Source organism: Andrena cerasifolii, chromosome 2 (genome assembly GCF_050908995.1).
Source record: "Andrena cerasifolii isolate SP2316 chromosome 2, iyAndCera1_principal, whole genome shotgun sequence".
Lineage (NCBI taxonomy): Eukaryota > Metazoa > Arthropoda > Insecta > Hymenoptera > Andrenidae > Andrena > Andrena cerasifolii.
In genome coordinates this window covers 22,554,695-22,582,484 of record NC_135119.1, presented here as the reverse complement: position 1 = coordinate 22,582,484, position 27,790 = coordinate 22,554,695, and the positions used below count along the sequence as shown (strand labels likewise).

Genomic DNA, 27,790 nt, shown 5'->3' with positions numbered 1-27,790 from the left:
TACGATATAAGTACGCATTGCTGTTGTCTTTCGGGGACATGCAACGATACGGTTTATCGTCTACGTTTCTGATAGTTTAAAGAAAGGGGGAAAAATACGCATTTCTTGAACGTGAGTCATCTTTCTTTTCCATGCCATGCACTTACATTATCGTTCAACTTTCTCATTCCTGCTTGGTGGATTAGTAGGATTAAAATAACGGCGCAGGGCGGCGGTGAAAGAGGATTTCGGATGTCTCGTTTGAGTCTGGTCGGACTTATCTACTTAGATTCTCCTATATTCAGCATTGAAAAGATTTTGCAGTGGGGATCGTCATTTTCGTCTCTTTCCATTGAAAGTCTCGCTGAAGGTTTCGCTGTAGCTTCTTCAAATAATTATGAGAATATTGGGATTAAATAGACTTTCAAATTTTACATATATATTTCAATAAAGTGTAAGCTCCTGAAGCGTAACAAATTTTATCGCGGAAGAGGGATAGGATCCACCTTTTATAACATACAGTTACACGAGTCGAGTTGAAGGGATAAAAATATTTTTAAATAACAAATTCAATAAAATTCATTTGGTGATTAGAAAAATTTATTTAAAGAAAAATGAGTGCTGAAGTTTCGTTGTAGGTTCTCCAAATAATTATGAGAATATTGGGATTAAATAGATTTTCAAATTTTACATATATATTTCAGTAAAATGTAAGCTCCTGTAGGGTAACAAATTTTATCGCGGAAGAGGGTTAGAATCCACCTTTATAACATACAGTTACACGAGTCGAGTTGAAGGAATAGAAATATTTTTAAATAACAAATTCAATAAAATTCATTAGGTGATTAGAAAAATTTATTTAAAGAAAAATGAGTGCTGAAGTTTCGTTGTAGGTTCTTCAAATAATTATGAGAATATTGGGATTAAATAGACTTTCAAATTTTACATATATATTTCAATAAAGTGTAAGCTCCTGAAGCGTAACAAATTTTATCGCAGAAGAGGGTTAGAATCCACCTTTTATAGCATACAGTTACACGAGTCGAGTTTAAAGGGATACAAATATTTTTAAATAACAAATTCAATAAAATTCATTAGGTGATTATAAAAATTTATTTAACACTATTCCTACCGACACCTCACGTATACCTATTCCTACCGCGACCGGTCAAATGACCGGTCTTTACCACAACTTATATTTTTTAATATAAAATGAAGATAATACTCAATTTGACAGTATAAAAATACAGTTTCTTTTATTCAGAAGTATATCATGTACATGCGTATATTTTAGGAATATTCATAAAATTTAAAGGCAATTCAATTACGTTGTATATAGGAATTTCTAATCGAAATTTAAAAAACGGTCATTTGACCGGTCGTGGTAGGAATAGCATTAAAAAATAAAATCCATTTTCCTTTCTTTTTACAAAGCTCTTAAATTACTTCAGTCGTGGTTACATTAATCTCCTTGTTCCCTTTTCTTTGGAGAGTACCAGGGCCCCTTGGCTCCTCCGAGTGCGCCACTGATAACGAGTATGTATTTAATCCTACCAATCGAGTGTTAATATACACGCATTACGAGATCGTAAAGAAGAGAAAAATCCATAAAGCGTAGACTCGCTGCAGGAGGAGTGTCGTTGGAACTGAAAATGAATGCTGTCGCGAAGGTGGTCCGAGATATGTGCTCGTGTACACGCGGATAGATGGTACAATATGCACAGCATATATGCATACGCGCGAGAAACGGGCAGGCGCGTCTTAATTTGCGGTCGCACGTTCCTAATTTGGTTTACCGACGTCCGTGTGCACCCAACGAATAAACGTTCCGCCGTAGTTGCACGGCATTAGAGAGAACACAGAGGGAGAAAGACACGGGAGTAAGGGGCACGAAGAGACAGAGAGGACGGTTATTAGTCGCTCGCGGTTATTTCATTTGCGACTCATGGTCCAGGGTACGGGCCCGCGTAATTGTCAGGTTTACGAGGGTCTCGCCACCAAGGCTTGCGACAAAGCTCCGTCGAAGCGTAGCCAGAAAGTTATGGCCTATGAAAAGTACTGTTAATCGCGCTACGGCCGGAGAGTCGTGCAGCTGGAAGAGTACGTTTTCTTGAAAAACAACGTCACTCTATTGAGCAATTAATGTACTGGTCTGGTTGTTTCTGCGCGCTAGACGGAGACGATATTAGTAAACGTTCGTATCGTTCGCTTGCGAGGATAGTAATGCATATAAATTATCCGGAAAGTATTTTGTTAGGGAAATCATTGAATTCTTTTTACGCAGAAAGATTGTACGTTGATAATTAGCGTATATGTATTATCTAACTGAACGCGTGCTTGTTACGGTGGAAGATTAATTTGTCACGAGGTAGTAAATTGACCGACCGTGAACTCTAATTATTATCCTTTCTCTATTCAACTTCTTTGTACTTCGTCTAAAGTTCAGCAGTAGATTGATGTTAGTTTCGTTTCGTAAACAAAGTGCGCGATGTAAAACCACGCGTAGAATAGATCGCGTGTAAAGTTGCTTGATGTGTTTTCTGCTTTATGGTTTCGGAAGCGAAACATACGTTTCCCCTCTGTGAGTTTACTGACTCCTCGACGACACTCGAACCGCGTGCGTTCCGCGTATGCACTTCTATTTGCCTGCACATCGAGAGGGGTGAAGTAGTTTGCGGAACCCAAATGAATAAACAGGTGTTCGGCGACGGAATAACTGATAACTGTAAAAGGACATTTTTTAATCACCCTTGGGATTGGCGGGTAATGCTTATCCATGAAACCTAGAAATATCAAAGATTTGAAATATTAAACTTGCCAGGGAAAAAGATTTGTCTGAAAAATATTAGTAAATCAAATTTCTTCGAGCGAGTCAAAAAATATTCTAATTAATCAAACAAGATTTTATTTAAACTGACATATCACCATCGTAATTGTAATACAAGAAAATAATTATTTCTTAGTTTTTTAGTTTTCTACAAAGAAAACATCCTCCCATACCCTACAAAATATCGCTACGAATGTTCAGATAAAGATAGAGACCAGCGCGATTATGTAGAAGCGTAGAATACTCGTAGAACACGGTCGAGCTGTTCCCAAAACGACAGCAACGCTTGTAGTCTTTTCATAGCGTGACGCGCGCTCGGTTAGGCTTCCACTTTGCGCGATGGTGGACAAATATATCTGCCACTCGAGCGTCTTGCGCAATGTTTGAACGCGATGCACTTCAAACAAAACACGATTTTTCCACCGGCCAGATGACACCACGGAGCGGTGACTTTCGAGGATTGATTTTGAGGCGCGAGAATCCACGTCGCGCAACGTGGAGAACACACCTTAGCCCAGACCACCCGTTTCTCCGACTAGACTCCTATCTTGTTGGCTGTCAGATTGTTGACACAGCCAGTGACACGTTTAATAGGATTATTTATGCTCCTAAAGGCGCTTAAATGGTCCCACGTTCGTATCGGCTTCATCTACCTGACGGCGCGTAGCATAATTATGTCGACACGGTTTGTGTATCGGGGCTCGCCGAGCCAAGTGACAACGCCTAGACGTCCCTGATTTTGTCTTCGCTCGACTTCCGACGTACAACGAGACGTTTTAATCGCCTACAAACTGGCTCCACCGCGGGAACACGTGCTCTATAACTTGTCCCGATCATTATTGACACGATTATCTCGCACCGTTGCGCACGGAAGAACGAATAGAGAATTAATTGAGAGAAAACGCTCCGCGCGTCTGTTCCTCATCTTCGAACGGTAACGCGATTTTTCTGCTCGCCGATAACGGTGTCGTTGAGTCGCTAAATCGGAGAAATTCATCTAAACATAGAGCAGTTGTAGAAGTAGTAAAAATTTCCTTTCAGAATCCAAATGAACGCAATTCCTTTTAAATCGTTCCTCAGTTGAATCTTATACTATAAAGCAGAAAGTGTTTCGTACGTTTGTGTGTTTGTCTGTCGCCTAAAAACTTTCGAACGGTAAACTCGGAGGTGACGAAATGTACCTCGGCTAATTATGCCTGGTTAATCCAGATATATGTGACTATTTTCACCAAAAAAAAAAAAATTTTTTTTATAAAATCAGAATCTAAATTTCGGACGAAGCCGAGTAGTAAAGCTAGTTACATATATACAAGTATCATTCCATACGCGTATGCATAGAAATAAAGATTACGAGTTATTCGGATTTATCTTAATCGACGTTACGTTTACACGCGCCCGTCGTCGGGCGTTCTTAATGTTATACAGTATTTACGTCTTAATAAGTTGCGCGAATTAGTTCGATATGAAAAGGAGCAATCCGGCCGTGTCCGTGGCGATAGTTAATTAATTTGCCGGTGTATGAATATACAGAGCCCCCTGCGTGCCTGAGTATGTAATGCGCTTGTACATTCGTGTTCTTAATTGTTGATATCTAATTCATCTTGTAGTGTGATACACAATCTACTTGCGATCTCGCTGTGTGCTCCGTTCCATGTGTGGCCAGCGTGCGTGCGTGCGTGTAGACGTGCTGGAGGTAATTTGCGGTTTTGAGACGAGGCTGGGATTCAGTCGGATAATGACCCGTCGGGTACCTCGTAACGTTAATTGCACGCGTTTCAGTCTTTTGCGCAAAGCATCGCTCCGCGTTGTTGTTGTTGGGCGCGTTCGGGCGCCCTCGCCGGAGCGTCGCGAGGCGTGGAACAACGCGTCCGATCACTTTAATGGCGCGTAAAAAAATTTACGCACCCATTAATCCTCCGGTCACCTTGGCATGACGAACTAGTTGCGTTTTAGGGACACTTAACGTCGCGAACATTGTACCGGGATTACGGGCGTGAGTAATTGTATCGAAGTTTGCACGCCGAACCCGTTTAGTAAGTTTCCTTAGCAGCTGGATCGTTAATGCCAGCGTTACTTGCAAAATTAAGGGGCGTATTAATATCCTCGACGGGCAACCCTTCGACGCTCGCGAACATTTCCGCGACCCCAGGGCCCCAGGGTTCACCGGAGCTCCTTCATCCATAGCTGCAGCAAGCATCAGGGTGTTAAATCGTGCATAAACTCAACGCGCCAGCCGAGGCAACAGTTCTCACACCTTCTCCTGGCGCATTGAGACCGCGTTATTTTCCCGAATGCGCGAGAACCGATGTAGCATGCTGTAATTAACCGTTTAATTGGCTTTGACGCTTAGCCGCTCTGATGAGCTTCACTTTGAAACAGTGGAACCTGGCGGTGTTACAATTAGCGGCCGGCGGAGGACAGGGGAGATGGAACAGTCGCATTCGGTGGTTCGAAGATTTCACGCTTAAAAGGGATGATGTAACTGCGCACATGTGCCATATCGCGATGCATCTCGCCACGAGGAAACGAAAGATGCGTTATGTCAGCGAGTGAAAAATGGAGAACCGCTGTCGGCGATATAACTCGATATAAGCATGGAGCACAGGCGACAAGCGCTCATTAGCATACAATACGGGCTAATGGGATCGCACGCTGACGGCTACCGTTCAATAGCACGTCTCCCGCGTACCTCTGGTCACCCCGGAGGGGAGAGGGCGGTGTCGATGATATTGAAATTGCAATGCAGACCGGAGGAATTTTTTCCCTTCGCGAACGGCGCGGCGATCGATCCTCTTCGGACCACGCAGGTCCCCTTTCTAAATCAGAAGCTGGGCAAATGATTTATACTCAGCGCAGCGTCCTACGCGTTGCACGCAAACGTTATTAACTGCGGCCATATTTTCTACCACGACGATAAAAGAATAATGGATTGTCGTTAACGCGAGCGTCAATTGTCAGGTGGCTGGTGGTTATTACACGTTACTTGACAGAAGCATCGGGCAGATCGCGTCGGGCTCGCTGAAAGGAACAATGTCGTTGCTCAACAAAAGTCGCCGGCGATTAATTCCAGTGACTAACGCGGCGTATCAGTTCTATCTGTTGTTTTCTGGCGAGAGCTACGGCCACGGCTCTTTTGTCCATTAATAAATTTGGTTATCTCCGCCCTGTTATCTCGCCGTCCACGCAAATAGAAACTAGTGTACGCGCGCGTAATCGGGAATTACCGTGACTTACGTGCAGTAGCACATCGAATTACGTTTATCATCGGGGCACACCGCGGGCGGTCCTTGCCCGTATTCTTAACGCGCGCGTATCGCCGGTCGAATAGATAACGTTAACGCGCTGGTCTCCGGCTCTGTCTGCCATTGTAGACCAATCGCTGTTTACACGTGATCGCGTTATAGTTGTAGCTACGGGTCTCATTACGGAGCGCAGCGAACGCGCGCGAATCGTTGGTTTTAGCGCGGCCCAGTAAAAGACGCGAGGCGCTGTTGCATTATTGCCCGCCTCTGCTACAGTTTCCAACGGTCGTTGGTTCATTATCGTTTTGTCGGACTTTCAACGTCGAGGATTATTGAGATAATGCGATAAGCCGCGGGGATTTCGGAGCGAGCGGCTGCGTTGCGAGGCGCGAGTCCCGATGCGAATGGAAGAATGCATGGGGAACGTTTTCACTGTGCTGGGGGATTAATGGTGAAGAACATTTCTTGCGCAAACTGACGTGTGACTAATGACGTCAGAAAACATTTGGGAGAAAAATGAGTCAGATGTTGCGTTGCGTGAATCGCTTTTTGATATTTCTAATAATTTCGATATTTACGCGAATAGAGTCAAATGTAACCACTCTATGTATCTAAAGTATATAGCAAAGCATTACTAGGTAAATACACCCCCGTTGAATCGGCCACCTTATTAATTCTAGGTATAGTTATCAGTTTGCGAATACGCGGGAACCTACAACTAGGGTAGACCGGGGCGAATCGGACCACTTTGTGTTTGACGGTAAAAAAATACTAGGCAAACATTAAAAAACTAATTTTTTATTATATAATAGAAAATAAAAGCAAACTTAAAAATGTTTCTTCTGCAAACAAACAACCAAAAAGTGAGAAATATCTGAATCGCCCCGAACTTTGGGGCGAATCGGATAACCCATAAATTTCTGAAAAAACTGAATTTTTGACACTAGGTACTCAGCACACAGATCGGAAGCATATTGCTATCTTTTGCCGCCTCTATCAGCACAATTCTCGTGGCATCACTCTTCTCAGATAATCTTCTGAAAGTGGACGAATTAATTTTTCACCAGAATAAACACAATGCCATCTTCTTAAGACCATTAATTTATTTATTTTTTCGTCATTTCTCTAAATTTAATTTTTATCACAGATTCCTTTATTTTTTGGGGGCACCATAATCCCTGATTGCTCTTTTTTATGTACGTACTAACCATCTGTATATAAACAATTATCATATTTATAATCATAAAAATACTCAAATGAAAATAAAGAGTGATCCGATTAGCCCCATATATAAGTATTTCAAAGGTTGTAGATTACAAAAACATATTATGATATAATAGTCTAAAATACATGATATACTAAACTTGGACACCGTGCAAACTACTAACAATAAACACATTGGAATTTTCAAGCTTACTTTTTATTTTAAATACGAAATTGCAGATTACGTAAGTTCGATTCGGACCAAAATTGTAACGTTCGCACGCGTCCATGTCACTGGAAACGTATGCTAGCTCTAAACAATGATTTAAAACAATTAACGGTCTTTTGCGGTAGGTGCGGGGGAGAGGGACGAGGTATTACGAACGATCGGAATGCTAATTTCCATCGCGATTTAAGAAATATGGACTAAATTCTTATTTTCATCCGATTCGACCCGGTCTACCCTATACAAGATAACAGTTGCGCGACTTTAAAAATGCAGCGAGACTTTGGCGGAAGTTTTCAAGAACGTTCTACGTTATACAGCCGGTAAGATCGCGTACATACTATTCTCGGCGCAGTAAAAACGCGAATAGATCGGCGGTGAAATGAAATGAGACGAACGGTTGTAAACTACGGCGAACGGTAGCCGATGCAGAGTGCAGAAGCAAGTAGCTGTTGATAATGAGAAAGCCGATAAAAAGCGAGCGGAACGTTCCGTCTCAATTGATGTACGTCCCGTCATAATTGATACTCTAACGTCGTAGCGCCAGCTCGGTGGGCTGTAGTTAAACAGCCCTGGATTACGTCTAATGAGACGTTGCTTTTGACTCGACAAAAGGCGATTACGGATTCGTTTATCCCGAGAAAACGGACCATTTGCCTCGCGTCCCTTTCACTCTATCAGGAAAAATTAGCGTGCGCCTCGGCGCCGTGCGGCGGAGATTTTTAAAAGGAAAGCAGGCTTTCTAATACTGCTCGAAACTAATCGCGCATGTAGGCCAGTGTTTCCCCCGTTCGCGATTTTCGTCAGAAAATTCGTCTAATATGGCTTCGAATGGAAACAGGACTTCTCCGCTACGATCTCTGCACGCGCTCCACGTAGACCGGATAGAATTCGCTCACAGAAGTCTACCGCCTCGATATGCTGTAATCCGGGACCTAAATCAGCTCGTTAATTTTCATTCTTTCACGTGGGACGATAAAATCTGATACTGGGGAGAGGTATGAGGCACACGTACGTGATCTACATTAACACGCGACAGAATGAGAATTTCTTTTGCGGTGCGCACTGATATATACGTGTATATATCAGTGCACACATATATATATATATATATTGGTATATATGTATAGGAGCAAAGGCGCATGCACGTATATCTATACGCATGACACGGTATGCCAACTTGATGCATTCCTATTAACGCGTTATTATGCGGCGTCCATTAGAAATCGTGCTTGCGAGCCGTTAACGCGTTCACACGCGTGTAGATAAGGAGCATTCTACGAGATTTGTAACGCGATGAAACGGGCGTGTTTTCTGGAAATATTTACTAGATCCCCTGAACGAGCGCGTATTAATTACAAACCTTCGTATACTCCTCTAATGATCAGGCTATTAAGCCGAATGCATACTCTACTCGTACGCGAGTATCGTCGAGTCCAAAAAATCTGTCTGTGCCAATAGCTTTTGCGATTCACAATGCGCATGCAAACGTGCATCGTCGTGCGTGTCCGCCCGCTTACGCCAAAGTGTCGCCAAGTTTGCCCGGGCATGCTAGCGCGCGGTTCGCTTTCGAAACAAATCGATAAGATCTGCGCCGAGCAGATTTCAAATTAATGTCGATGCAGAGGCGCGCCCGGCAACGAACCGAGCTTATTAATACGCCGGGCGTAAGGTTGCTCTAACGTTATGACGGTTTCATGCAAAGCAGACGTTCCGTGGGTACAATATTAATGCGAGCCGAGAGAAGATCGTCAAACGGCTGACGGATGACAAGTCGTTCGTTCCGCCTGGGAACGTCGCAATTATTCCCAGCCTTAAATAGATCGGAACGCGGTTTCAGCGCGGTCAAAATGATTCTCGGAGGGCTTTCTTTTCTCGTACGTCGACGTGCGCGAACGTTGACGTCTTAATTACAGGTATCACGTCGAATATAATGCTCCGATATAATTGGCTTCTTTTAATAGAATCTCTCCCCGCGCTGCACTTTCTAAGGCGGCGATGAGGCGGGGGCAGACCGCTCGCCGCCCGCAATTAGTTTAATTAACAGCGTCAACGCACGATAGGGTGAAAGACGCGGGTATCACTTCGGTTACGGATCAATCGATCGAGCTAAGAGGCACCCCGAGCAGCAGAGAGATTAGACTTGCTCAACGAATTGATAAACGCAAAGGAACCATAGAATCCGTGATTGATGATGGGGCGCTGCCTCGAAACACGTGCCTCCCGTAGATCCTCGTGTCAGTCCATCGACACGAGCTTCCACTTTTACTTTTAAATGACTCCGATTTACCAATCGCCAGTTGAATGCTAATGTCCGCGGCTTGTTATCCCCTGTCCATATGATAACGGAGTCTGCCGCAAATTCTGTACGAAGGAGCTTATTCGGTGTTACCAGGAGCTTCGCTGCGCGACTGGCTCGGAAATTACGGAAACGATCGGACGTGCAATTAGTAACGCACCCCGCTCGTATTGTTCCCCGTCTCGACGTCGGGCACTTTACACACCGACGTAGCATTGCGTCTGGCATTTGTCTCCGATATCTATACGACCGGCGCGGGCTACTACGGTAGTAGTCTTCAAGGCGAAAGGAGAGGAGGCCAGATAAGGCAATGTCCTGGCAATGGTACATGTGCTTTCGTTCACACGCGGATACGAGCGATCTGCAGCGATCGTTATCTACCGTGTCCCCGGTATAACACAATTATTTGCACCGGTAGTACCACCGGCCGAGCTCCATGCAGATATCTATTTCGACATGTCGGCGCGCGGTAACATTGCTGAGAGACTGGCCGAAGAATGAAAAAATGTGAGAAATGTCGTGCGTCAAAGCCGCTGCAAAACTTCAATGCGCTTGAACAGAATCTGTGCCGTTGGAATAATTGTCCCGATCCAGTGACTCCGTCGCTATCGATCGCGAAAATCTCCGCCATTTCCGACCAGGGAAATGTACCGAACGATTTTCTCTCTCTTCTATCAGTACATTCGCCGCATTTTGACTCGACCGGTGGCAATGAGTCTATAACCACGGTATCGGTGTATGAAAGTTTCAAGTTCAACGGAAACTTCTGCACCTCGGGTGCCAAGCGTGTATCTCATTCTCACGCGCACTTGTCCCCAGTTTCCGCATTAACGTTAGGATTCATAACTTTCCACTGATTGTCGAAAGCGACCATCGCGATTACAAGCGCGGCGAGATAATCGAAATGGGACTGGAAGTGATCGCAGCTCGTAACGATTTACTTGGCAGACTTGTGCCGCGGACCTTATTAGGTAGAAATACCTGCTAGAGAATTAATAGCGGCGGTGGCGATCGCCGAGGCACGAGCCCGTGACGATCGATAGACGTTTCGTCGGCGACAATCCACTGGAAAATTAGAGTCGGTTGTGTTCGGAGTTGCAGAAATTGTGGGACTACCATTCACGGAACCCCGCGGTGCATTTCACACTTGCAGCCGTGCGGTGCACTCTCGCGTCCACCGAGCGGTTAGCCGCTCGGTGCAATTATCCGAGGCAGTTCTTACGCCTCTAGCGTGTGCGTGTACACGCTAGCGTATACATGCGGTGCGTTGGAGCAGGTACAAGTTAGAGCAGGTCACTTTCGCTGCCGGCTCGAACTGTTCCAGTGGTCGCGCACGCGTGCTACTCCATTCATAAAGCCATAAGGCGCGTATAGAGTCCGCTGGGACACGTAGGTGTAGCCTCGTAGCCACATAAATACAAGGAAACCAGACCGTGCCCGTTCCATAGACGTAATTCCTGGCCGATCTGTCTTTTCTTTACATTTCGCGAAACTCGCTGCGAGGGAATTGATACCGGGGAGGAGTAGGGGGGGTTGACGCGAAATGATCGAACGCGTTAAACGCGGATGGTTGGGAGGCCACGATCCAGTGGGCCGCGCAAAGATGCCGCGTTACATAACGCGAAATTATGTAAACTGCTAGCGCCGACTTTTACGCGTCCCTCGATTTATCTAGGCTTCCACGGTGCACCGCGATTATGCGCCGCGCATATCCACTGAAAGAGATATAATGGATGATCTAGTGTTCTGCATAGAAGGTTGAGCGCGAGCCGAGCAACGCGCCCGTTTATTCGTTAAACGCGGGCTTTCGTAACCTTTCAATTAAGAACGGAGTGCCGCGGCGGTGCAACCGCGTTCTTTAAAGTGGAAACCGCGAGCGTGAACCGCGGAGACAGCTTCCACCGAGCCGCGCGCGGTGATTCGCACTCGAACGGACGACCGCGCCAGCGATGATTTAGAGCCGTGATCGATAACGCGCGATTCGACGCGTCTGACTAGCTTTATCGACGCTCATCGTCGGGGTGTTTGTCTCGCGATAAAACCAGCCGACAGCGATCGATACCTAAACGGTTCCGCGATCAGCCGCGTGGCGTTCTTTACGCGCTATGTTGGCAATTAGAAGTTTGGTAAGTTTAGTACCGACGAAACACGAGTGGTTCGTTTCGCGTCGAACAGAGAGCACGATAAATCAAATTTAAGTGAAAGAATATAGTTTGCAACTGGCGTCGCGTGAAACGTGACTAACGCCTTTCAATTATTTGAGCAGTAGGCGCTGTTACATAAACACAATGCACATATGTAATTCCGTCTACATTCGCAGCTCGCAGACGCTAGACGAACACGTAGCCTTAGGTCAAGCCCAGTCATAGAACTTTCCTACGGAGCACTCGTGTCATAACTTTTATTGCCTTTCATTAGAACTTTTATTACGCGTATGAAATTATGCGAGACCCGTACGGAAGCTTTTTCCAGTGGAAATTGTCCTGTCTATCCCTCGCTAGAATCTAGATTCCCATTAATTTTGTATTCCCTCGGAATTGCACTTACATTCCTACAACACTGTAGATCCATCGACCGTCTTTAGTTCCATTGGTGCTGTTGAAATGTCATGCAAGTTTCCAATGTACGTGTATGCATTGTTATACCCTCGCGTTAGTCTTGAAGTTTTAAAACACTGTAAAAATAAAGTTCCATGAGGCCTATACTAGCATAGAAAATAAGTAACCGATACCTTCAACCACCCAAGTATTTATTTACGTGTACTGCCGCGTAGAATACCGTTTGAATGTTTCTAAAAATATTGTTTCCAATATTTCGAATCTACGCATTAAACTCTGAACTAGGGCTGTAACGAATATTTGAATAGTCTAAATATTCGAATACCGGGGAATTCAAATGTTCGGAGTGATCGAATTTCGGGTTGTACCGAATAGGAATCTGAACATGAAATATTGTTTCACACTTTATCGTGTAATTCTTTTCATGTTGGCATGTACAATTATTTGTTTTTCAACCGATAAGTTTGGAACTTTATCAATCTTTGGTAGATTTATAAATTTTGAAACGTAAACAATATTCGAATACTTATTAGGAAATTATTTGAATTTTCAAATATTCGAAAAAACTATTCGTATTGGAAATTCCTCGAATAATTACAGGTCTACTCTAAACCGAGCGTAAACTGGCACGATCCACTTTGCGTTCGCAGCGCAGAGTGTTCGCGTACGCTTCGCACGTTTCCCTGCGTTGTGCTTGCACGTTTCAGCGGCTTTATCATACGCGGACTCATTGGATATATAATTATCCACGGTTTTTAACGGTTATGCAGCGAGGCACGTTGTACTTCACGGTCGAAAGCGATCTCCTTTGCGCACAGCTCGATCGTAGAGAATTGAATCGGCCGGGTATATGTCTGCATACGCAGTGGCAGGAGCGCAAGGGCTACCGTTACGAGCCCGCCGTGAAAGTGCACTAACGAAAGTGCGAACACCAGTGCGGTTTTTACTCACACCGTGTACGAAATGTTTGTGTGTACCGCATTATGCGTGCCGGATCTAGAATTCACCGTTAACGTAGATCGTTTCCTTGAGACAACGGCTGCAAAGTGCAAGCTGTGAAATGCAATTCACCTTGCTTTTCAATACACCGCTTGGGGTGTTTCAGAACTATGGGCGGGGGCTTCGAGTGGTTCGTCGAGCTTGTGAAAAGGATCGGGCAGGTCTTCTATAAGCATACGCTCGACGTTCAATCGCGTTGCTCTTGTAAAACAGAGGATAATCTCGCGGAATAACTTTTATTCGTGAAAGGTGCTGAGATTATCGACCTTTCGCCACGAGACCAGGCTTGTGCGAGGATTTTCACCACTTTTCCTCCCCGCTCTAATCGAGGATGCGAACACGCGAGCTTCCGAGGTACAGGATACTTCGGCTCTGTGTGCGATAAAGTCATTTCGAGCGGTTTATAATTAAAGTATCGTTGAACCGGGAGAATGTAGGATATTTCCGTAAATTACAGGGCGTTTTAATGATAACGGAGTGAACGGAAAGTACGAAGATTGGATAAAGTGGGAATTCTCTCACAGCACCGTGATAACGATCTAAAGTAGCGTGTGTAGGTGTAGAGGAACGTTAATTAATACACAAAGTGTTTAGCGAGCTATTGGCTCGCTGCATACTTGGATACACACTCGATTAAGGAGCGGGAGGCTCGCGGGCAGGGCGCGGTAGCTAAATAGGAATTGTGCATCTCGATTCTCGGGGCTACGCTCTCGACTCCATTTCCCTGGCTATTAGCGTTAATCGATTATAGCGTGACGGATCGAATGATTTAAATAAAGACCGGGTGCGTCACGGGCCCGGCTCGGTACTGTCGACCGCGCCCGACTAAATGATGCCATTGCGTTTACTCATTATTATGCCCAATCTCAATGATCTTCTGTCTGCAATGTTCGAGAGTGCCTGCGCAGCTTATTGCAGTTTTCGAGTACAAACGATTTCTTATGATATCTCGGTTTCAAAAGAATTCTAATTGCAAGATTATTTATACACGCATTTAATATCCCAGCGAACTCGTTACTCGGCTCAATGAAGCTCGTAATCAGAAAGCGAATGATCGTTAGGTGAACAGGCAAAGACATTGGCTTTGTGGCGTATGATATATTTCTACGGTCTTTTAACGAGGATATTTCGAATGCAGAACGTTTGCTCGTTTGTACGCGGCGTACCATGGCTTCGATTTAGCAGGGTGGAGAAACTAGCGGAGCCGTGATAAAGCCTTGCCGTTACTAGTTAAGTTTCCCGCAATCGTAACCGACTAATTTCTAATGCAGATACGTACGTTTGTATGTTGCAGGTGACGTACGCCGAACGGGCCAGTATTCATGCCAGTATGCCAATCAGATGCCAGTAGAGAGCCAGTATCTGTATCTGTCGCTACCGATAGCCAATTAATAATTTACTCTTAGATAGTCGAATCAATAGGCGATACATCACCCCTTTTGGATGATCATTTACTAGAGGAGCGTCGATTTATAAAGACGTAGCCGATTAACAACGTATTACCAATAATCGAGAAGCAATAAGCATCGCAAACGGGAGCAATTATTTTCTCGCCGTGCTTTATCTGCGATCGCAATTCTCTCCGCTCGCACATTAGTCGCTTCGCGTTCTTTCCCTCTTTTGCGTTAAAAAAAAAACAAAAAAAATTCCCGATAATCGCGCGTTCCCGCGAATATATATATGTGATTCATAGTAGTCGGACATCGCGACCGGATTGTGATTATCGAAGTGGACTGACCGATCGATTTCTCGGCTGTGAAGTGAATTAATACCCCGGGAAAACGATCGAAACGGAGAAAGGAAGTGAACAGCGTACACACAGGCGAGCACGCTGGCTGGAAACGCTGACTTACTTCGAGAGCGCCAACCTGCAATCAAGGTTCATGGTTTTCATGGTGAGTCATCGTATCTATTTCTGTTAATTCTAATACGGTTACCTTTTTTTTCCATTCCCGATCTGTCTCTATCTCTGTCTCTCTCTTTTTCTCTCTCTCTCTCTCTCTCTCTCTCTCTCTCTCTCTCTCTCGTCTCTTATCCTTTGCTTCGCATTGTCGTAACTTTATCGCGCATCGAAAGTCCAACAGCGATTTCGTCCGTCTCCGGCACGTTGCCGTGGCGCGGACGAAATTAGCTGGACGAAATCTCAACGATACTTCTCGTCGTTCTTGCACCTGATTTCACCTCGTTTTTGCCTCGGCTTTTTTCCCTCGTCGGCCGTCCAATTACGAATTGGCCAGCAGACCCGTTACGATTTTATGCAAAGCCGTTTCTTCCATCAGCGGCGGATGCCGCAACTCCCACGAAATATAGCACGTGTCACGCGCAATTTGCATAATGCGACATCGACACTTCACCGATGCGCCGGGACGTTATCTTTATGCGCGTCGCATCGTTTCATATCGCGGATCATTGGATTATCGGAGAGCGCGGATTAAACGGAACATCCGATAATGGTGAATTCGAGGAACTGAACTTGTCTCGTAAATAACGATAAACAACGACTACCGAAAGTATTACAAATTTCCGCGTCTCGCAATTTATTCCCCTTCACCCGCCGACCCTTATCGCAAGTTCGAAGGTAGCGTTCAACGGGCCTCGCCGTGACCATTCTGATAAAGCGGGTTCACCGAATTCGATGCGATCGATATTCTACGCGGATATCGCGAATTCCTCGAGTTCCCACCGCCTGGTCGGGTCGGCTTGGAAATCGAGCGATTTTGCTTCTGCATTGCAAATATGTATTGTATTTCCTTCTGGTTCAAGGAATGTGACGTTAGGTAGATCGTTTGATAAAATTTTCTTTGCCACGTTTTTTCACCACCTTCTACCTTTAATAGCTTCAAGTTCTTGTGAATATGGTTAGCCTTTACGACCGGATGAACATGAACTTTATCGGCTGAAATTGGAAGAGAACTTAGCAAACAATGTATCTATACGCTTCTATTATTCAAATGGTCGTAAAATTAATTAATCTAAGGTGAATGTCCCAATTTCTGCTCGTGTCTCCATTTCTGCTCATTTCGTATTTTTCTTATTATATGCGTTACGTTTGTAGTATAGTTGCAACAAAATAATTCTAAATTATTGAAACACTTACGCGACTGTTGCACGAGCTTGGGGCAATACATACACCGCTATTTTTATTTCATTATACATTTAACTACAAATTACTAATATTTAAACATCTCGAAATATCTTTCTTAAACAGTTTTTGAAATGGTTGATTTATTATTAAAGAATTAATCAATTGCTCTGCAAATTTTCATCGCAAACAAATTTTTTACACCTTCTTTATGACGAGTAACCTCTTAAATGAGCAGAAATTGGGACAGTCACCTTAACGCGAAGGTACGACAGAGGTCAGCGCTTCGTCTGGTCTGCTCGCAAAATGTCGCTCGTTCCTGAATTCCCCGCGACTTCGACTGTGGTCGACACCTTAATGCAGACGGTACAGCGTGTTACGCAAATTAGTCGCCGTCGCGGGGCATAACTTTCGAGTTATACTCCATAATGCTTGGCGCTAATTAAGAAGAGCGCCCGGGATAAGGGCCCGCGCCGAGGCATTCGATCCATTCGATTTCTCCTGGTTATGCTGCCGCGTCTTGTTGCTCTCGCTCGGGTATTTCGAGGGTGGAAGAGGAGACGCGCCGCAGGGCCGCGCAGAAAAGAGATGGATACAAAGAGGGATCCAGCGGGCGGGTTACGGGTCAGCCACGGTGGAGCATTAATAATCGTTTACAATCTTTAAAGCAGGGTGTGGCGAGTGCGTTAACCCTCCTCTTCTTCCTCTTCTTCCTCCTCTTCCTTCTGTTCCTCCTACTCCGCCCTCCCCTGGTACCCCTCTACTTTTTCTTGCTCTTCCCTCGGTTCTTCGCGATCGTCCACGGGGCACCGGCGACCGGCAAAACACGAGGAAAAAGTGCCACGTTGCCTTCGTATAAACCAGTTGGACGTATATATCGCGAAAAAGGATAATCAATGGTGAAAGGGTGCATCCGCACGCGTAGTGGTTTTACCGTCATCCACGATTCCCGCTGCCTCCGTAGAGGTGAATTTATTTCTGGATTATTGAAAATCTTCGCGTCGATCGCGAATCGATGCCACCTCTCCGATCGCCTTCAAACCTGTCGGCGCGGCGGTTTAATCCTTCGCTCGTCGGATTTTTATATCCACCTTTTGGTATCTTCTTTGCGGCCACTTGCCAATCGCGGAATATATCAACGCACCGCGATAAAGGTCGTTCCACGTGGGTCGTAGACACCAGTGTTTATCCAAAGTACGGGCGTTTAGATACCCCGATGGTTCATTTCGGAAGCGAGGGGGCGGAATTAAAGCTGAGAAATTAACGTCGCCGGGAAACTCGACAAACCGGTAATACGAGGAATCGTCCCGCGAATTTCACGGCGAGCACCGCGGTGTCCCCCCTCGATTAAGCATTCCTCAGCAGGAAGTAAACAAGTTTATCTCGCGAGCATTTATTTAATTGCGCGTTGTCACTCGGCCCGGTCAATTTATGCGCAAAAATTTCGTCCCCTGCTTCCGTTTACGCGCGTGCAGCGGGCCCTCGCTGCGTCGGTATCCCGCGAAGCACCGAATTCTTTCGGACTCCCAGTTATTTCCTGGCGATATCGAGAATCGAATTCGTATAAACTTTTAGCGCCTCCGATCGAACGGTTCCGAGGCCACTAAACGGTGGGTTTTCGAGAAATGCTGGGCTTCGTTGTCCTCGATATTTATACATTGCTGTTCGCAATTATCCCGTGATCGCTCTCTTTAAACCTACGCAACGACGGAGCCTCGTTGACAAAGATCGAAGGAAATCGGCAACGGTGGACGGGGTGGAATTCCCCTGGCCCTTTCACCGCGGTGCATTATTAACGACCGCGATAAATATGCGCGTTCTTTTCGCGGGTGCGACGAATCGGCGAGTATTCCTTGGGGGAGAAAAAAAGAAATCCCCCTGGCGGAACTCGTTCCTGCAGCACGTGTGCCCCTATATCGGCCGGTCCCGTGAAAATCGGTCGTCGGCCCCTTGGTCACCTTCCACTACGAGAACGGTCGTCGTAGCCATTAACCCCGCCACCTGCAGCGACGAATCAGCATATTTAGCGTCGGGCCGAATTTAATAGAGGCCATCGCTCGGGCGTGCATCACGCGGCTGCGCTCGCGGGGCGCATCAATAATATTCCGCCGTGATGCATGGCATTAAGTATGCACGGCAACCCTTTTGGAATTCAATTCGCGACCGTTCCGCCGCGTGTGTTCGTTTGCGCCGCCAGATACGTATACGGCTCGGGCGCATTTGCATCGTGACGCGCATAAACTCGGCGCGTGCTACGGTTATCGTTAGCCGTGACCTTCCTCGACTCCCCGATGCAACTCACTGTTTTTCCACAGTTTCGCGACGTCCTTGCCGTTCCTTTTCCTCGACTCCGCGAGGCAACCGTAGGCAACCAGATTCGGCACACATCGGTTGCCGTTCCTCGCCGAATTTCATCGCTCCGCGACGATAAAACGGTAACGACGTTCGAATCACGTAGTCACCGATATAACGCTCGGCTAAGCAACATTAAACGTAACTTGTGCCCGTTCTGTACGGCTCGCGTTTCAAAGTGCACCGTAAATATCGATACTACCGGGCTAGCGTAGTCGGCCGGGCGGTCAATAAAAATTTCCTTCGTCACAAATGAACGTTTATCGGTCGTATATCTTGGGCAAGCGGCGGGGCACTGAACGGCTGCGAACGGCTCTCGATTAAATTCCGTTAAAGGGTGGAGACGGCTTAACGTTCGTAACACGCGTCGCCCGTGGATATACAGTATACCTGTATATCTCTATTCCATTTTTCTTTTCCTTTCCTCCTCCCTGTGCTCCGGAGGACATTTAAAGCGGGAACGAAAGCCGCGGCAGCGAGTCGAACGCGCTCTCGGTGTGTGCTCTATGGGACGTGAAAAATGAAAGAACAGCCTGGCACGATTCATCAGCCGTACAGGCGCGCACTCCTCGTGAAAGTGATGCATGCCCCTTGTCAAAGACGATACGCTGAATACCATTTGTTCCGCGGCTCAAATGCAGCCGGTAATGCACCTAATTTCCATTCGTTTTATCGGCGATACGCGCTGCCGAATCTTTTATTTCTCTAGGGGTCGGGGAGCCCAGATTTTTAATTGGATACAACCACGGGCGTCAATCCGCGATCTTTCCCTCCGGGGTAGTTAATGGCGCGAATCAAGATTGGAAACGCCGGGTTAATGAGAGGTTGCGATCGTTAGCGTAGAATATTTCTGCGTTCCTATTCAATCCTTAACGACAGCCGGTCGAAGGTGACGTTTCCTCGTGTTTTATTAATGGCCTTGCTAAAAATGGGAAATTTGAAATGTTGAAGAGAAACTCCTGTCCCAGATTCAGGCTCCTATTTCAGCCGTGCCGGGCCTCTGAATAACAACGTCTGGTTATACTCTATGTTTTCTTAAATTCGTGCAACCGCTTTTGTTTCCTTTCTACTTCGAGAATAAAGACGCAACCCTGGAAGATCGCCTGGCGCGATTAGCTCGTAATGGTTACTACTTTCGATGGGTTAATTTTCATACTTTGCCGGTACATTTTGGTGGTACATATGCATAAATTTTAAGTGAATAAAATTTACAATTTCAATGAAAAAATCCCGGCCCTCTAAAGGTTAAAACTTAAAAGTGTTCATCCTAAATCGGATTAACCCCTTATTTCGGAGGCCGGAAAATTTTAACTCTGCGTCTACGTCCGCCTCGAGTTCAGTTGAACCGTTTATACGAGCTCCCGCTGCACTTTTACGAGTGCATTCAAACAGAAAGCTTCGTTTCCGTCGCCGATCCATACTCCCTCCGATTGTTCCGGCGAGCTTAAACGTGTCGCTCGAAATAAATGAATGTCGCCAGTAAAGGCACAACACGCTGCACGCGAGCCGCGCACACGGTCCTGCGGCGGGATTGTACAATATCTCTGTGGATTTCACGGTGCCGTTCGTGTCAATTGTAGATTTCGCCGCGGCGTGCGTGCAGAAGGACGCGCGGCTGAATTATCGTAATCGTAAGGCACGATGCGACAAATACAATGAAAGGGGACCGTGCAGGGGCGTTTACGTAACGCCGACAGATAAATCCGGATTAAACGATACCACCGAAGGTGTGAATTTCGGTGACCTTAGCCACGGAAATGCGACGCCGTTACACCATCGCGTAACGAATGCCCGCGTAAATCTTTTCGGACGGGACTTGAAATAACGCGGCCCCCCAATTAGTAAGCATTCACGGAAGTCTGGTGACAACAACGCGTTTGTTAACGTACTTTAGGGCCTGCCTCTCTTTGATCCGTGCCACGCACACTGCGAAACGCGCCAGCAAGGGAGAAAGAGGGACAGGGAGAGAGAAGGATACCGTTTGAGCTATATTTAAGACGCCGGCACGTGTTGGTTATTGCACAACGAGTGCAACACTCGCTCGAACGTGGTTGTTGGTATCCGTTACTAGTTCTAAACTACTCGCGGTGTACGATTTAATTTAATTAATTCAACGTTCGGGGACAGGTTTCACTGAATTCCTGAAATAACCGATGAAATTCACTGTGCCGCGCCGGCAGCCGCGTTTCCTATCGGATGCGCGGCGTCCGATGCACAGATCCGATCGATAAGCGTTGCTCAATGATAGGTGCATTTGCATATTCATGGAATCTATAATTGGACGCTTCATTCGACGCTTAGGTAAATGGTAATTAAAGAAACACGATGGCCAGGTACGCGTCGTATCAATGGCTCAGTGAAATCCGTTTCCGTTGCAAAAAAAAACATGTCAACACGCTGGTGAATCATCCGTTTCTAGTGTGAAGATTGTATCGTTGACTAACGCGTGGCCTTATCTGCCGTCTCTTTCTATCGATGTCCGCATCTAGACCGCGGGGCTAGCGGAATGTTAATGTAAATTTGACGTGGGCCGAGGTGCACCACCCTCCTTTGTTATCGATTAACGATTTCAAGCACAGTGATCGGAGGAGTGTCCTGTTCAGCGTGTTCGCGCAACGTCATTTACCTATTAGCGCACTATTTTCGTCGTGCGCCGCGTTCCTGCCCGCGCAAACAATATTGCACGCCCTCTCGGGGTTTCTATGTCCGACGACGAAAAGCGTTTCAGACACGCGTCGTCGGTATTGATCGTAAGGAGATATACATATTCCATGGCTCTGTAAAAAAAAAAACAACAAGTGCAACTTGCGTTACCGTGTACGCGACTTACGACGGACGGTCTCCCCCATGCGATCATAAAACATTCACGGAAAAAGGATAATGATCGAATTGCACGCGTGTAACTTTCACTGAACACATTATTACATATTCAGCCGTTAAATTGCGGGCAATCGCTTGGAGAATACAGCGGGATGAGGTCGCACGAGGAATTTAACTGCCGCCTTCTAAATAATCGTGAATGAGGGAACTTTTAAATTTCCACCGCCGTCCGGTGTTTACAATGCTCCGTCAACACATGCAGATGCGTGCTCGACGTATGTCGCAACTGTGTTGCTTCTGATTTATACCGCATTAATTTTCGAGTAACATTGCGGTCGCATGCAGCTGTAACCCGCGGGGACGTGTGCACGCGTTCATACAAGGTGCTCCAGAATTATAGTTTCTGCCTACAGAAACTTGACCGGGTGGCAGAGCTGATTACAACACGAGCCCGCTAATAGTTTCTGAGCAATTCGCTCTTCTGGCTTTTAAGACAACAGTCAGTTTTATAGAGTTCATACGTATACTGGGACGATTAGAATTTCAAGGACACGCGTCGATTAGTGATAAGAGATTTTGGAAGTTTGCTTTTGGTAGCAGCAAGATAACCCGATAGTAGAGTAAGGTAGCGGAATATGAGACCCATTTCTTAAAAACATCATAAGTATTGACTAAGAACACTTTTATTAAAATTCGATACACGTTTTAAAAGTGGAATATGTATTCTTTAGCAACCTACTGAAAAGTACTGTAACAAAGATTCGGTTTCGTCGTAATAAAATAAAAACGAAAGTCATTCAAATACGTGGATAAAGAAATGGGTTCCTAATACTCATATTAGGAATCAATAATACTCGTATTGGGTCTCAACCCTTTTGTTTTTTCCCGAAACTTACTTTTTCTTTCTTTTTTTATAAAGTCGACATGTGAAATCTATATCTTCACTACCGCAGTCTTCGTGGGCCCACCATCGAAGTGTTCATGGGCCCACCACGCCATCATAACACTTTATACTTTATGCTGTGCAAAACAAGCATTCTGCATCATATTTTTCGTTCTTAATCGCTTTTATCCTTCAGAACCATTTCTTCTTCACTCATCAGTTGAACTTTCACGGGTCTCATATTCGGAAACAATAACATGATAACTATTAAGTAGCTTCAAAGTTAAGTCTTCATCATTTAATGATATACAATTAGTAAGCCTTAAACTCCACTGCAAGCACTATACAACAGTATTTGTGAAAATCATTATACACTTCAGAGGTGTGTGTAATTTAATCGAACCACTTGAAAAACTTTCTGCAACGTATTTCAGAAATATGTGCTTGCTCAAGACGCTCAATTAATTACAATGCCACTGTGCAGACAAAATAACTAATACACGGTTAGTTAGTAAAGAAATAACATCGCTATGACATTCAAGACTTCTGTAACGTAAATAAGCTGGGGTCTCATATTAGGAGAGGTGGTCACATTCGGCTGCTTTACCCTACCTATTCATGGTATTTCCAGACGATCCTGTGCGCATACCAGTTACCGTTTCTGTTACCCGTAGCTCGGCACATATATTCCGCGGAAGATATCAGAAACAGTGATTCTGAAGCACCCCGTATGCAGACACGCATCTTATCCCCGTGGTCGTGGGATGGCAACTCACGTGCTACTCGATTACCGCTATCGGATAAGCCCGGACGATTTTTCGATCGTCTCATCTGAAGGGCGTGAACACACGCGCTCGTGTGATTTACGAGCTTGCTGGGCCGTTTCTGACAGGATTCCGCACGAAAGCGGATGCTCATATTCCCGTTCGAACTGGGACAAAGAATTTATCGGTCCATAGAAACAATTTGCCTGCTCCTGCTCCTCTGTTTCCGTCTCTCTACCGCCTTTCCCCCCCGCTGACAATAATCGATCGTAGGTACTCGTGAAAGTTCCGCTCGGAGAAAAGCCGTAAATAATCGAGCGCGTGTCCTCTTGCAGGCCACGTGGCGGGCAGAAATTTCGAAAGAGGGAATGCCCGCGCGATCAAGGGGGGAAAATAATTACCGGTGCTGAAATTTACGGTCGTGTATCATTTTCTGTTCTGCAAACGAGTACGGGGCACTGAATCTCGTGTATCCTTTCACCGGTGGCCAAGCATTCCGCGATACAAAAAGGGGAACAATGAATCGCGTGAATTTTATACCGAGACACGGCCGCTCGGGGAACGTCTTCTTTCTTTGGCCAGGCTCGGCCGCAGCAAAATGGCCACCTTTTAATTTACGAACCGTTAACGTCACGCGGCTCGCCACTAAAGTCGATGGAGTTGCATCGATCCCGCTGCTCGGCCGGAAGATATAAGGCCCGGCGTAAATTTGGCTGCTGTTAAAAAGGTGGCAAAATTTTTTTAAATCACCTCGCCGACCGATTCGCTTTCACGATAATACAAGTGCATTTAGCGTGAACGAGCGCCCCGACTGTTTTGCCTCGGCATAGATTGCCTTTCCGAACGGTGGCCCTGGTCGCGGTTTTTTAGAATCGACTGTCCTTAGGTTCCACCTTACGCAACCGATCGTTTCTTCGCTGCCTTAATTGGGCCCACGATTTGTCCCTCGACTTTGTTGCAATCCCTTTTTTGTCACGAAATCGAACAGCGGAACGGATCTGCTACCGGATAGAATCACATTTCAATTGGACAAATCCCCTTATAATTTACGAGCTTCTGAATGTCATTGTTGCCAGCTGAACACTATCATTTTTCGTCCGAGTCATATTGTCGACAAACATTGGCCATAAACAAGGCGCCCACGAATACTTTCTCGTAAAACCGACCAAGTAGTAGACTGTTACATCTGTTTCTATTACGCAACACGTGTTTACATCTACAAGTAAATCCACCGCTAAACTACCCGTACGAACTGTTCCTCGGCCTATTGTATTCATCAAGTTCATTCACGCCAAAGCATCCAGCGTATGTCTCGCGCGTTTACGGAACGTCGACCGAATCGCGCACGTTCGTACGAAAGACACGCGAAGACGTCATGTATAAAGAAAGAAAAAAATCGTTTCTTCCGTTCCCATGCTTGTACCTAAATGTCCTTCGCTTATCTGCATTATTCAGATCGCTGTGACGTTGCGGAAAGAGCTTAGGCCCCGCGCCGTCATATTCCTCGACGTTACCGGCTCGCAATAATTCACGTTCGAAGCGTTGAAGTTACGTTTTCCACGTGTTTCCCCATTACCTTCCACGCATTATTTCTATATCCAGATCGGGGCTGTAAATGGCGGGTAGAATACCCTTACGCAAAAACTATTACAGTTACAACGACAGTTTTTTTTACGAATATGTTACTTATCTGACATTATTTGAGCCAGAACAGTTTCGCTGTATGTCAAGTAATATTCCGGTTATTAATAAAAAAATCAGAAGCGGAGAAAGTGTTACAAACCGTCCCTGACCTCGGGTCGGTTGTAACACTGCACGGAGTCGGTAGTAGCACAAATTTAACTTTACGAAATTAAAATATTTATTGATTTTAATTATAATAATAAATGGAGAAAGTAAAATTTATAATCAATTATGCGGTGTCGCAATTGTGACAGAAATAGAAAACGTTTTGGTGCATTCTTCGTGTGATCAATCCTTACATTCAGTACATTGCACCCATTTTTTATTTGATTTGCTTGTGCTGTGCTATAGTATTCCATGCAAACAAGACAATATTATTAATCTTCTTTGTCACTATTCGGTTCTGTCCCGGTACAACCAACCCCGACTGCCGATGTTACAATCGCCCCCGACCAGGTTTTTGAACTTAAATTAAAATTTTTTATTAACGGGACACTTAAAAGTGACAAGTAACGATCAGTATTACTTTAAAAATGGCCAGATTAAATATTAAAAAATAGAGAAAACACGTACTTGCAAAGGGAGTATGTATATTACAATTTTAAATCAGTAAGGAAAAGTTACTTTAGGGTATCGAAAAGTTATTTTCTGCGCTATGCATGTCTATTGTCTATCTATACTGCTAGGATATGAACGTGTGTATTCGAAATGTCATTCTTCATCACATATCCAAAATTTGTGTTAATATCTATCGTATGTTTTGAGATATTTAACGTGTTACAATCGCCCCCGGTCCACCCTACTTGAAGACGAGCGTCACTCTAAGCTACGTGTTCGTCAAATACAACCTCGATCGTGTTCCGTAGGAAAAGCTGGCGGTTTTTTGCCCTGTCCTTTGTACGGTGGGGAGCTATCGATCCTCTAAACGGCATGTTAGCCAGCGGATATGGTTGTAGCGATCGGGCATTTATCAACATCGCCGTTTGGTTGATCGGTCGGGGCCCGCTGGTCGACGGGACGCGTCGCATCGTTTCATGAAAATGCGAGGTCTTGTCATAAAGCGGCGGCCTCGCCATCTCCGGCTGGCAGAGGAGACCGATACGCGTACCTCTACGATTATATAGATAAGTAATCGTGTCGACGTCAATTTACGCGGTTGACACCGATCGCACGACCGGTCGTACGATCGTAAGAAGCGATTTTATCGGCTCTGTCGTCATCCGTCACTGCCTGCCGCGTACATCGTCCAGACGGAGGATCGACTGATTTCGCGTCTTTCTCTTGGGACGTATGTACATATATGTCTAGAAACGTTAAACGTCAACGGAACGTGTACGCCAAACGTGCGGCCCTTATTAATCCCTTAACTATTCAGCTGCGTTGCTCTTTGACTGACGGAGTGACCTCTTTGCGCTTCTACCTGCCATAGGTATTTGATTCGTCCGCGATTTATAGATTGTGTGAATGAATGAAATTCGTATAAAAGTACAGGGATTTTACGCCCACGGGAGCAATAGCACCGGAGCTTCTCCCTAACCAGAGAACGGTGCACAAAAATTCTCTCCCCGCTCGGAGGGTTAATCCCGCAGCGCCGGGATCCCGGGGCGTCCTCGGGCTCGTGCCTTGCGACGCGTGAAATTTTATCGCGAAACGATCGCAATCGTTAATTTGGCTAATTAACGTGTTAACTTATTGCCGCTGTTACGGCGCGCTGCTCTCAGATCGTCTTCATGTTTTAATTTAAACCCCCGTCTACCTGGGGAGAGGTGCGCGCAATCGCACTGCAGGCCGTATTTACCTGTTATTATTCTCTAATTATCAGCGTTTGCGGTATTATACGGGGTTTTCATGGTAGAAGGAAGCTCGCTCGCAGTCGTCGTAGTGGTTGGCCGATCGCGCTCGGAATGGCGCCTGGAACACCGTTCAGCCGGGCAAGTCCGTTTCCAGCCTTTAACTACGTATCTAATGGAGAAACAATAACCGACGGGATAGTCGTAACAGGAAACATTAATGTAGTCTGCCACGGAGCGGCCACCATGATTATGCGCTCTCCCGAGGCGCATAACGTCTCGCCGTCTCTTACCTTCTTAATTCCCGCGTCTCTCTTTGTTCGGCGTGCGCTAATGACGGGTTACGTGCATAGCCGCCGATCTATTTAGAGGGCAAATTAACTCGGCTGAACTCTCGCTAGCGCTAATGAAAAGCATTTCTGCTGGTTGCCGCACAGTGGGACAAACTGCTCCTTTTTGTGTCAAAATCGTAGAGCTTTTGATAGGAATAGGATAGAGGGATGAATCTTTCTCGAGGTTAAAGCTAAGATGTTGCAGAATAAGGGAAAAATATTGAGAATGTATGACAAACAAGTTTTGACCTTGAAAATCTACGTCAAATTTGACGTTTTCGAAGAAAATTTCGATTCTTCCGTTATAACGCGTGGTTGAAGCTTTTTCTTGACTTGTTATACATCATTTCGTATAAATTTTGACGCGCTGGATTCAAATTTGTTCGTAGAATTTGTCTAGGCCTTCAGGATTCGAAGAAAAATGTGATTTAAGGGGTTACGCTCACAAGGGACGTTCGGCAATCTGGAAATCCAGAAAATTATGAAACTCGGAGTGCAAGTAGAGTAGTTCATCCGTAACGCAACCCTATTTTTTGTTGGTGCCTTAATGCGACTTTTGGGGGTGAACACACTCCTTGACAAAAATGCAGAATTTTCTTTTCCCTGGAATATCTCGAGAACGGCAAGAGATATCGGAAAGAAGTTTAAACAGAAGATACATCGATTTCTTAAAGCTACAAAACCGCGTAAAAATAATTTTCAAAATATCCATATTTATCAAGTTACCCCCAACACCAACCCTTAAAATTAA

The 27,790-nt window shown here is 45.4% G+C and overlaps 1 protein-coding gene across 3 annotated transcripts in view; it reads left to right on the top strand.

Moving 5' to 3' along the window:
• LOC143378968 (uncharacterized) overlaps window positions 1-27,790 on the top strand; it is a 314,434-nt gene that overhangs the window by 3,091 nt on the left and 283,553 nt on the right. For 2 of the 3 annotated variants that reach the window (XM_076831180.1, XM_076831179.1), the window contains exon 1: window positions 26,751-26,852. In XM_076831180.1, the coding sequence (XP_076687295.1) occupies window positions 26,766-26,852 (87 nt within the window). In that variant the 5' untranslated portion in view covers window positions 26,751-26,765. Of the gene's footprint in view, window positions 1-14,627; window positions 15,229-26,750; window positions 26,853-27,790 lie in introns of those variants that run through there. The other variant, XM_076831181.1, reaches the window with a different exon arrangement.